Source organism: Petaurus breviceps, unplaced genomic scaffold (genome assembly GCF_028583685.1).
Source record: "Petaurus breviceps papuanus isolate PSGF00001 unplaced genomic scaffold, PetGlider_PUasm1.0 90925, whole genome shotgun sequence".
NCBI lineage: Eukaryota > Metazoa > Chordata > Mammalia > Diprotodontia > Petauridae > Petaurus > Petaurus breviceps.
Genome location: NW_027187380.1, coordinates 22254578 through 22267538, shown reverse-complemented (window position 1 = coordinate 22267538; position 12961 = coordinate 22254578). Strand labels below are relative to the sequence as shown.

Below are 12961 nucleotides of genomic sequence, written 5' to 3'. Positions count from 1 at the left end.
AGAGACAGAGACAGAGAGAGACAGAGAGAGAGAGAGAGAGAGAAGGAATAATGATAATATAGTGGGCCAGGCACTGTGTTGTGTTTTAGAATTATCATCTCGTTCTATTCTCACAACAACCCTGAGAAGTAGTTGCTATTATTATACCTATTTTACAGAGGAATAAGCTGAGGCAAATAAAGGTTAAATGACTAATTCAAATATATAAGAACAAGAGATAGTCTTAAGTACATATATGGTCAAAGGATAACCTAACTCTGAGGTTCCACCTCATAGCCATCAGATTTCCAAAGATAACAAAAAATGAGGGAGGGGAGGATCAAATATTGGAATGGTTATAGGACAGGCACACTAATTCATTGTTGGAACTGTGAGGTAGTCCAGACACTCTGGAAAGCAATTTGGGAATGTAATATTACAAGTTACTAAACTGTAAATATAAGGGACAATGGTTATGGAGCATTGCATACATACATATATACATATGTATGTATGTATATGAATATATTATATATATATATATATATATATAATTTGATCTGTTGGTTAGCTTTGCCAAAATGTTTTTTTTCAATTCTTTGTTTTAGAAACAAGGAAGAGGGAGTAGGGAAGGATATAATGGAAGATAAGGTGATATAAAATAAAAAAACTAAATCAATGAAAGATAAATTTAAAAAGAATAGGATTGGATTACATTATTCTAAAGTGTTCTCATACCTTAAATTTCTTGGAACCTGTGGTTTATAATTAACCAAGTAACCATGAAAATTTTAAATTATGTTTATTATACTCTTTTTAATAAAGTAGGGAAATATAATATACATTTTGGAAAAATTTCCCCTAAAAATTCTTAATAAGGAGAGGGGAAAAGACTTCATGGCTAATAAAAGATTTCATTTATCTAGAAAGGTCACTCTCTAAAACATTATATTTACTAACAGTGATGGATAACTGAAGCATTACTAAACTTACGTGAAAAAAAGTGCTCCTCCTTGTTTGAATATGTTCTGATAGGTTAAAAATTCCAAGTAGTCCATTGCTAATAACACCCATGAGAACAGGAAAACAGTTCAGCCTCTTGGTATTGCATGCAACTGAAAACCTGTAATGCTGAAGAGGGATAAATGTGAGCTCTTAAAGCAAAGTTTTTGATGTATGATACATGAAAACATTATAAATCACAATGTTCTGGCTAAGGTCCTGAATGAGGTTAATGTTGGCATTAACAACATTTGGCAGCATACCTATTTGTGTTCGAGAACTCAGGATTTTGAAACTCTCAACTAATGTTGATATTGGAAATAATGGCTACTTTATATATATATATATATATACATATATATATAATAGCATATTTTGAATCACTGTTTCCCAAACTAATTGAGCCATGGAACACTTTGAGGATAAAAACAAAATAGGGATGGAAATCTTAAACATTCATCAGAGTGGGGGAGTGCTAAGGACATATAAAGCTTCTAGAATGAAGAGAAATCACAGAAAATTTATAAATAACACGGACTAAATTTAATCTTTTTTTTTTTTTGCTTTTTGGAAAGGGGAAGACAGGGCAATTGGGGTTAAGTGACTTGCCCAAGGTCACACAACTAATAAGTATAAAGTGTCTGAGGCCAGGTTTGACCTCAGGTCCTTCTGACTCCAAGGCCACTGAGGCACCTAACCATCCCAAATTTATTTTCACAATAAAAATTATTGCTCGTGGAATTTTACATATAATTAACTTTAATTTTAATATTTTAGAAAAAATACATCCAGTCTTGATTAGAAACATCAAGAGTTCCATGAAATGTTAAGGACACACTGACTCAAATGGTCTTTAGCCAGCAATAGTCCAATAGATGGCAATATTTTGCCATGAAAGTAGATTTTAACTTTACGGGGAAGATACGACCCAACAAAATCCCACCTTTCAGAGGTGGTTAGGTCCCTCCAATTCCAGTTAAATGAGATAATTGACCTTTTAGTTTAAAAATGAGAAACAAAAATTCTGATATTTTTGTCCTTTTTTTCCTTATCAGGGGAGTTGATCAATTTTTCTTTTTGAAGTTGTAAGTTTTATTATATAAGCCAATAAATTTTATTATTTCCTTTTGTATCAGTTAATTTGTCTTATGTAATATTTTATTTCAATCAGTAAAACCCTTCCTTCTCAACTTTCCAAACCCTCTGCCCCATTTAGAACAAAAGAAAAAAGAGCCAATTAAAAAAACATTTATAATTCGACTGTCTGAATGCGATTTGAAAGGAGACTAGTTATACCTAGCATCTCCTCTGCCAACCCTCAAGTTTTCTTTAAAGAAAAAAAAATCCAGCAAGAATAATGAAAAGCTAGAAGGATTGGAGGTTGTTTTTTTTTCTTTTTTAAATTTTTTTTATTTTTTCATTAATTTGTTTGTTTCCTTTTAGTTTACAGGATTCAATTCCACAATTCCTTGAATTTCACATTTTGTCCCCCTCCCTCCCCTCCCCCCCATGGCAGCATATAGTCAAGTATAGGATCTGTAAATACTTTCATATTAGATATTAGTCAGGTTATAAAGACAGATTGTATCAGATGGAATGAAAAATGGTAAAGAGGACATAAAACCAAACAAGAGAAGGAAAAAGATTAGGTATTTTGCTTCCACCTGGATATAAACTCAGTTCTTTCTAGTTCTTTCTCTGGATGCACATATTTCTCTCCATCATGAGTCTTTTGGGATTGACTTATATCACTGCATTGCTGAGAAGAGTCCAGTCTATCAAATTTGGTCATCACACATATGTTGTATCTGTAATTGTGTACAAATTTCTCCTGGCTCTACTCTTCTCACTCAGCATCAGATTGTATAAGCCTCTCCAGATAAATATGAAGATCGTCTGCTCCTCTTTTCTTATAGCACAATAGTATTCCATAACATGCATGTACCACAACTTGTTCAGCCATTCCCCAATTGATGGGCACCCCCTTAATTTCCAATTCTTTGCTACCACAAAAAGAGCTGCTATAAATATTTTTGTACATATGGGTCTTCCTCCCACTTCTATGATCTCTTTGGGATATAACCCTAGGAGTGGTATTGCTGGGTCAAAGGATATGAAAGTATTTATAGTCCTTTGAGCATAATTCCAGATTGCTCTCCAGAAAGGCTGAATCAATTCACAACTCCACCAGCAATGCATTAGTGTTCCAATTTGTCCACATCCTCTCCAGCATCTGTCATTTTCTTGTTTTGTCATCTTAGCCAATCTTACTAGTGAGATGTGGTACCTCAGAGTTGTTTTGATTTGCATTTCTCTAATCAATAGTGATTTAGAGCATTTCTTCATGTGTTTATAGATATCTTTAATTTCTTTGTCTGAAAATTCCCTGTTCATATCCTTTGACCATTTATCAATTGGGGAATGACTTGTATTCTTATAAATATGACTCAATTCTCTGTATATTTTAGAAATGAGTCCTTTGTCAGAGACATAGGTTGTAAAGATTCTTTCCCAATTTCCCACCTCCCTCTTAATCTTGGTTACATTGGCTTTGTTTGTACAGAAGCTTTTCAATTTCATGTAGTCAAAATTATCCATTTTACATTTTATAATGTTCTCTAATTCTTGTTTAGTCATAAAGTCTTTCCCTCTCCGTAAGTCTGACATGTAAACTATTCCTTGTTTTATGAGACTGCTTACAGTATCAACCTTTATACCTAGATCATGCACCCATTTAGACTTGTTTTTGGCATATGGTGTTAGATAATGGTCTATGCCCAGTTTCTGCCATACTATATTCCAGTTTTCCCAGCAGTTTTTGTCAAATAGTGAGTTCTTATCCCAAAAACTTGGGGTTTATCAAACAATAGGTTACTATAGTTGTTGACTTCTGAATCTCGTGTGCCTAATCTATTCCACTGATCGACTCCTCTATTCCTCAGCCAGTACCAAGTAGTTTTGATGACTGCTACTTTATAATACAAATTGAAATCTGGTATAGCTAGTCCACCTTCCCTAGCATTTTTTTTTCATTAATTCCCTTGATATTCCGGACTGTTTATTCTTCCAAATGAATTTTGTTACTATTTTTTTTTCAGTTATTGTGGTTGTACTTCTGTAATAGTAGATAAGTTAAGTACTATTTTATTTTTAAAATATGATTTGCTGTCATTGTATTGTATTCAGTGCAAAGTTGCTGTTTTTCTGAATTTCCTTAAGATTTTAAACAGAAATGGAGAAGGAATTAATGCAATTTGTTTTCTCCTCTTTTCTTTCAGAATAGAAATTAGAAATGAGTGGAAGAAACTATAAGACATGACCTTCTGAGATCAATGGCCTTGACTGTTATGTTGTACAAACACTTAAGTCTCTTAAAATAATTTATGAATTGCTTTTGCCTAAGGTTTCAGATGGCATGCTTTCTATTACAAAACAGAGATCAGCATCTCTGACCTGCAAATGGTTGAAAATTACACCTCATTTTCTGAATACAGTAAAAGTCCCTAAGAGCAAAAAATAGTTCCTTATAGTGGCATATCTACAAATTGATTTGCCCTTGTTTTAATAAATTGTTTTAATAAAATTTTGTCTTTAAATTTACATGGAGCTCTGAGGGATAATATCTAGAATGAACAAAAAGTGAGAAATTTTACTTTGGGCATAATTATTTTAATAAATATGAACAATACCCACAAATTAATTTACCACCTAGTACTACACATTACTTTTGTTTTCCTAGATACACTCATTTTGGTTAATATTAAGAAATTGGGAAATGTTAACACAAACCGATTTTAGAATTAGCCATAGCAAATTTACCTTTTAAATACTCTTTTACATTCTTTTCATTGCTTATGGAATACACAAATTGAAAAAATTAGCATTTTTGAACTCAATACATACGTATATGACTATATAGAAGATATTAAGGGGGATTATTTTCACACATTTCAAAGTAGATATTTTAGTAGATAAAATTAACATTTTATTAGTCAAGGGTTGTAACTATTATTATTAACAATATGTATTAACAAATTAAAACATTTTATTATATTTTGAGTCTGAGAAATAAGGTTGAAGTCTAACTCATTCATTATTCAAACACATTAAAAATGTTTTCTTCTCATAGAATTGTGCAGAAAGTGTTTTATAAAGCTATGGAAATGTGAGTTATTGCTATTATAGAAATATAATAATCTTTTTGTTTGACAGAGTGAAGATAGAAATAGCCCTAGAACAAATCATTGGCCTGCTTTTATTATATTATATTTAGTGTTCTGTGGATTGTCGCCTAGGTAGAAGAAAAAAAAACTGAAGTTGGACAAAAGTATTAGAATATAAACTCATCTTCTATAGGTTCATTAAAAACATCTTTGATTTAACCCCAGTAAAAGACAGGATGGGGGTAGGTAGGTGGCACAGCGAATAGAGTACCGACCCTGTAGTCAGGAGGACCTAAGTTCAAATCCGACCTCAGACACTTAACATAAAACTAGCCATGTGACCTTGGGCAAGTCAACCTAACCCCAACTGCACTACCTTCCCCCTCCAAAAAGCAAACAAAACAAACAAACAAAAAAACAGGATGATGAAGATAAAATGTAGGTTTTAGGCTCACATAGTTATTTTTTTCTTATAAGTCCTTATAATTTGAACACTTTTCATTTATTAGAACTTGGAGCTTAGGAGTATTTGGTGTGGCAGCATCTATTCAAAATGACTTCCCTAACTTTTATGTACTGATGTTATGTCTGGCCATCTGTAGGTAATAAACATGTCTGTGATGATGCTCCCTTTGCCATAAAATTTATTGATTTAGTTCTCTAGGAAATTTTGAAGTCCATAGTTGTAATATGGAGATTTGTCATTCATTAGTCAATGAAAGATAGTGAGTTTGTGATGTAGGGCTCTAGTGATGAAGTTATGTTTTGTAAGTAAGTATTAAATTTTTATAGTCTGAGTAGCATATTACAGAGTTTCTATCAATCTTTGTATGACCTGTATTCCTCCCCAAGCCAGGCTCTTTAAGGCACAACCTTTCTGTAACTTTTTCCAAGATAAGCCCTTTAATCTCCATAAACAAATCAAACCACCATTTGTTCAGCTCTTCTTTGTCAACATATTGTTGGCTAAGTTCATGTGAATTTCACTCAAGGAGGGCTTTTGATTCTGCCTTTGGAATTTAGATGCCCCATACATTTCATCTAAATTTATAATTAACAAGTCCAACAACTGTACTTGTCAGGCTTTACTATTGCTCAGTGAAATGTTATCTTGTTCTAAGAGTTTTCTTTCTCTACCTTTTTCTTTCTTTTTCTGTCTCTACCTTTTCTTGACACACAGTAAGAATTTTACACTTACTAAAACTAACTGACATTTTGATATCATTTGGAAAAGATTCTAAGAAGTGAAAAAGTTGTTTAATGTGTTTTTGCAGTGGAACCCTATAATTTGATGTCATTAATGTACAGTAGGTGATTAATAAGATGCTTTGGTTCCACTCCTTAACTTAGAAGCCATAGTTGGTTCTATTTGGGAGCTATAATAATAGTGAAAGCTAAATAGAACTATGATGGACTTAAATTTTCTCCCTGAAAAATACCATGCTTTATGACAATTTTTAATATTATTGTGTTGGTTTCATGTTTTAAATAAAGAACAGTTTTCCATGTAGAAATCAAATAATCTAGCATAATCTATACTTGGATCTACTTGTATATAGCTGTAGTATATTTTTAAAAAGTCATGAGTGAAGAAAGCATAAAATTTTGCAATAATTAAGAAAGACAGTATAAATGTCAGCATACTTTTGGATAATTTACTCAACAATTACTGAATAAATAAATAATTTGCTCTTTATACTCATAAGATTTTTGGTGCACAGAACTTTAATAGGTCTCTCAAGTCACTTCTGTCATGATGGTATTTAATCTTCATTCTTAAGGACTATCATTTGATAGTTCCACTTTCATCCTACAATTCTTACCATGGCAATGACCAACATAAATACTACTGTGTCCAGGTCCAGGAATGTTTTTACACTTTTTATCAAATATTGTTGGAGAATGCATAAATAATGGCTATAATAAATTGTAGCTTTAAATAAATTATTCTGTTCCGGTATAACTGATTTACTGGTGAATTATCATTAATAGAATCAGACTCAAAAAGAGAATTCTGAAATTCCAAAGTATGTTCATCTCCTTTTCAACATCATCTGAGACATCGGCATTTTATTTTTGTCATACATTTCATTATTTGATATAACTTCTTGTTAAGTAAAGATTTTAAATTACCCCATATTCTCCAGCTTTCCTTCCTTCAAAGTGTAGTAGCTCCTTATTTTTTTTTCTGTTTTGTCTATTACAATAGTCTGCTGGTGGATCTTCATTATACTATCTCCATTCAGCAAGTAAAGTGATTTTCTTAAAACACAGATCTGACCTACTCAATCCCACCTACTCAATAAATTTCAGTGGCTTCCTATTACTTCTAGGAGAAAATAAAAAAATCTTCTGTTTAGCAGTCAAAGTCCTTCATTTACTAACCTTTTCCTACCTTTCTAGTCTACTTATACTTCAATCCTTGCCACATATTCTTTGATCTAATGATATTGGCCTCCTTGCCAAGATCTCCTTGCTAAGATCAAGACATTCCCAACTCTCTGCTCTAGACATTTTATGTGGCTGTCTCCCATGCCTACAATGTTTTGCTTCTTCCACTGTTACTACTGACCTCCCTGGCTTCCAATTAAAATCCCATCTTTTATGGAAAGTCTTCCCTCACATCTCAATTCCAGTGATTTCCCTCTTTTAATTATTTTCTATTTATTTTGTATAGAGCTTGCTTTGTATTTGTGTGTGCATGTATGTGTTTACATATTGTTTCCCTCATTTGATTGTAAGCTCCTTGAGGGCAGGGACTGGGGTTTGTTTGTTTGTTTTGCCTCTTTTTGAATCCCCATCACTTAGTATTGTGTCTGGTACATAGTAGGCTCTTAATAAATGTCTTATCAATTGATTTATTGATTGATAGGTTAGGCTTAGGAAGGAAATTATTTCCTATGATTGTCCTGTGCTTCAGTGGTCTGGAGTTAAGAAGACCTGAGTTCAACTTTGGTTCACCTCTGTAAGCCTCATCTGCAAAATTAGAGTAATAATGGCACCCACCTCCTAAGGTTGTTGTGAGGATCAGATTAGATAACTGCAAAGTGCCTAGCACAGTGCCTGTCACATAGGAAGCACTCTATAAATGTTGTTCTTGTTCTGTTGTTTTAGTTGAGCCCAATTCTTCATGACTCCTTTTGGGAATTTCTTGGCAAAAATACTAGAGTGGTTGGCCATTTCCCTCTCCAGTTCATTTTACAGATGAGGAAACTGAGGCAAATAGGGTTAAATGACTTGCATGAATAGCTAGTAAGTGTCTGAGGTCACATTTGAACTCGTCTTCCTTACTCTATAGGTCAGACACTATCCACTGTGTTGCCTAACTTCTCTGATATAAACATCAGCTAGTGTTATTGTCAGTAATACATTGCTCTCAGACTTGGAACTGAGGGTACCATCAAAAAAAAAATAATATGAAGTTCCTGTCTATAATATCTGTTTCTGATTTGGTATCATAAGATACTGACATATAATGGAAACAATCATGTCCAGTTTATTTCAAGCATAGTCTGCTCACTTTAGTGATGAACACCATGCAGGGTATGGGTATTTCTGATTTTTGTTCCTTCCTGTAACATCAGAACACAAAGTACCCTCCATGCCAACTGTCTTTCAAGTCAATCTAATCATTGAACTTGTTTTGTGTAAGGTCAATTTATAAACCTAAACCATACAGATCTATTTCTTTAACATCACACTAACTGAAGTGCTAATCCAATAAATGGTATCTTCATAGTCTAGCTTGCTAGTATTCCAGTATTTCTGTCAGGCCTTTAACAGCTACCATAACAGTCCCAGAATGTACACTCTATGTATCACCTTAACTTGTATCTTTAACATTTCCTTGGTCAAGACCCACTCCCTTTGGGAATCAGATGATGGGCTGGATTTTTCAAGATGGTAATGGTAGTGGTTATTGTTATCATTGCTATTGTTATGGACAAGAGCATCTCACAAAGGTTTTGCTTTGGTTTTTTGCAGAATATGGTATCATATTTAAAAATGGACAAAGTGTTTCTGAATTAATAAAATTTAAGTTAGATTAATTGCTATGTTTCTATTTTTATGAATTGTTGCATGGCTTAAACCCTTTAGTTAAATACATGCATGCACACACACACACACACACACATGCACACACGCATACCCACATAAAGGAATAGAGAACATACCTTTTGTTTACCAGAGATTATGATGGCTCCATTATATGATGGATCTTCTATACCATTTTTATTCCTAAAGTTAGCTACTTCCAAAATAATATTCTGACGTTTTAATGAACGTACAAAATCTTCAAGACTCGATCCTAACATGTAGGGAATAATAGAAGACAGGATTCAATCATGAATAAGTACACAAAAAGCTAATTTTATTTTAAAACTCATCAAAATGTAAGTGGATTTGATCAACCTACTATACATAGAAATATCAAATTTCCCAGAATGTAAAAAGGTTACTTGTGAACATTGTAATTCTTGTACAAATAAACATTTCATTCTCATGATTTATGTCATTTTTCCAGAGACCAGTAAATGAAATTTTGATAATGGATGTAGAAAGGAATTTGTAACTCAGGAATGTTCTATTGCTGTAAACAAATAGCACTTATCTAACTTGCTTTTAAACATCTTTCTGTCCTATTAATTGGTCAGTTGCAGGTTCAACTGAATATAGCTGTCAAAATGTACACTATATTTCTCTGTATTTTATCATTATTTATTTTCCATTATCTGAAAAACTTAGAGAAGACTTTAATTCCACTTGTTTCTACTAAGGCCTGTCATTTCCCCCCAGATTACAGCAAATTGTTTACTCAGCTGGTTCAGTTGAGCTTGTCTTCCTGCCACCCACACTTTCCTGGAAGGCTGTTATTCTCTCTTAAAGTTTGCCATTACTCCCAACTCCAACCAATTTGCGAGAATTATGCGAAAGGCATGTGTGTTTCAATTGCTGCCTAGAGACAGCCTTTCCAAATGTGATTTGAATAATCTTATCCACTAAATTTCAAAAAATTAGTTAGGGAACAATCAGTGTCTTCTTATCCCTTACCAAAGTCTTAATACTTAACAGTAGAGATAAGACATTGTTCCTTTGGGCTTGGATATCTATCTCTGATCTCAATGATTAGACAATATATTAAAATGGAATTTAGGTCACTTTAGAGCAAAGGTTATTAATCTTTCTTGGCATTATGAACTACTTTGGCAGTTTGGCAAAGCCTTTATAGTCTTTTTCAGAATAATGTTTTTAAATGCATAAAATAAAAAACCTGAGATTACAAAAGAAGCCAACTATATTGAAATACGATTATCAAATTATTTTTAAAGCCAGCTTCATGATCCCAGGTTTGCATCTGAGACTTTGCAATAATTGCACGTGGAATGGGAAACAATAAGCTACAAGGAAAAAAGGAGAGGTAACTTTGTGAAGGGGAACCCAAAGAACATGCTTCTGACTAACTCTTACAGTGCATACAGAGACTGAAAGAAATTTCAGTCGATGTGTCTCTGTATATATAGAGGAGATAATCCATGAAAAAAGGAAAATACCTGATCTAGCACCTTTTTTCTAAAGTTATGAAATTTGTAGAGAATGTTACAATGGGTAACTATAGCACCCTACAACATCAGGAGAGAAAATCCTAGATTCCTTTTATTTGTACCAGATACACAAAGAGAGTGGTAGGTCCCTCTAATGGATAGGAGAGATCATGCCAAGGAGAAGAATTTAGCTGACAGCAGCAGAAAAGACTATAATTAAAACAACTGTAGAAACCAGTGATTATAGTTGAAAGAAACACTGTAGATTGTGAGACAGATGCAATGCATAGTCTGACAAAGGTTGTAAACATGAGAAGACTCTCATGTTGCTCTTGAAAGTGGCATTGGGGAAAGCCTGTAGAATTGGAGGTGGGGAAGTAATGCTACTATTCATTTATGTAATAATGCATCTTTCCTAATAAACCATTATCCTGATATATAATTACTAATATGATTGCCTTTAGTAGCAGGGCTTGCCTATGGGTCTTCTGGAAAAGAGATTTTCTTGGGTTTCTGTGTAGGGATTTGACCTAAGTGAAATATGAAAATATAATTAATCATAATCCAGATTCGTTGTGCTTTAATCGCCCTCTCCCTATCCTAGCACAGAAGCTAAACAGACAATTTTTCCTTTGCCTTATCAGTGCTATTTTATGCATGCTGAATGAGGTTGGATATTTTCATTTTCTGACAATTATTATTTCTTAAGAGTAAATTAAATGGAAGGATAGATGTCAATCACCTATATGTGCATATATTTATTTTACCTGTGTTATTGACAATCAATAGGCTGGTGAGAGGTGTATGTGGATGTTGTCCAGGAGAAAGAAAATACATGTTAGGAGAAATTCCCCAAGAATTGGTTTGACGAAATATTCTATACAATATGTTTTCCATAATGAAAGGGAAATAACCAATTCCAAACACCAATAATCTAAATAGAAGAAAAATAAAGTTATGTGTGACAATGTTTATTTTGTGTGTCATTGAATCAAGCTCCATTTAGAAACAAATTCATAAGAATATAAGTTCATCCAACACATTTAATGATAATCATAATCAATGAGAAAGGAAGCATGGCAGAGCAAATATGTATAAAAAATTCTTTTTTGCAAATTGTTCAATTTTTTTAAAGCAATTGGAGTTAAGTAACTTGCCCAAGGTTACATGGCCAGTTTTTTTGTGTGGGTGTTAAGTATCTGCGGCTGGAACCGATCCCGGGTCCTCCCAATTCCAGGGCCGGTGCTCTTACTCACTGTGCCACCTAGCCACCCCAAACTGTTCGATTTTTTAAAAAAAGGATGATAGATAATATAGAGAGATTGAAAGATAGAGATAGATAGATAAACAGCTAGAAGTTCCTTTATGATTTTTCTTCCATTTAGGCTTGAATCATTTTAAATGTGTATTTGCCAAACAAATGTGTAATTGTTTGATACTCACAGGCATAGGAAAGCTTTTTTCTCATGCTTTAACTTTAAGAGACGAATCCTTGCTATTGCACAGACCTGCTTCCTCCACAGAGCCATCCTGCTAATCATTTCAGGAACTGAAGAAAGGGCTTGTTCCAATTCAACAAAGCACTCAGCGTCTCTTGTCACTTCTGTTTGTTCCTGCCCCAAAATGCCAAAATCTATGGACATATCAAGAAAGTCACAATACAAAATAAGTCATTTATAAAGAGATACCTTAGTTATAAATAAAATAGAGATGATATAGTATAATTATTACAAAACTTACATTAGAGTTAGAAGACCTAGGTTCAAGTCTTGCCTATGACCCATACTGACTGCATGATCGCTTAGCTTCTTGGTGCTTTAGGCAACTGACTAAGACTATCTAAGTTACAGAGAAGATGCTGATCTATATTGGCAAAGGGAAAATTCTCAATCGAGAGTTCCTTATAATGAAATCACAATTCTAACTCCTATCCTTGTTTTAAGCATATTTCAGGTACCTCTTTAGAAATATTGAAACTATTTAGAGGGTTCATAACAATTGAAAGATAAGAAATAAATGATGCTAAAGATTTTTTTTCATACATTTTACGTGCACATAAATTTCATTTGGCAAGCTCAATTCTGACAAATTAACAAACTACTTCTTAAGTGGAGTCTGTAGCTCAGTAGAAAGAATACTGGATTTGGATGCTGGAGTTAGAAGATAGTGGTTTGAATCCTGGCTTTACCTCTTATATACTAAACAATTAGGAACAAAACATTTAATTTCTCTGAACTTCACTTTAGTCGTGTGTAAAATAGAGTAGATTGATTT

The 12961-nt window shown here is 33.3% G+C and overlaps 1 protein-coding gene across 7 annotated transcripts in view; it reads right to left on the bottom strand.

The window, feature by feature from the left end:
- LOC138152591 (ATP-binding cassette sub-family A member 10-like) overlaps positions 1 to 12961 on the bottom strand; it is a 159126-nt gene that overhangs the window by 58746 nt on the left and 87419 nt on the right. For all 7 annotated transcript variants that reach the window (XM_069076546.1, XM_069076547.1, XM_069076545.1 and 4 more), the window contains 4 exons: positions 12131 to 12320; positions 11455 to 11621; positions 9320 to 9453; positions 973 to 1110 (listed from right to left, as the gene is read on the bottom strand). In XM_069076546.1, coding sequence (XP_068932647.1) covers positions 973 to 1110; positions 9320 to 9453; positions 11455 to 11621; positions 12131 to 12320 — 629 coding nt within the window. The remainder of the gene's footprint in view (positions 1 to 972; positions 1111 to 9319; positions 9454 to 11454; positions 11622 to 12130; positions 12321 to 12961) is intronic.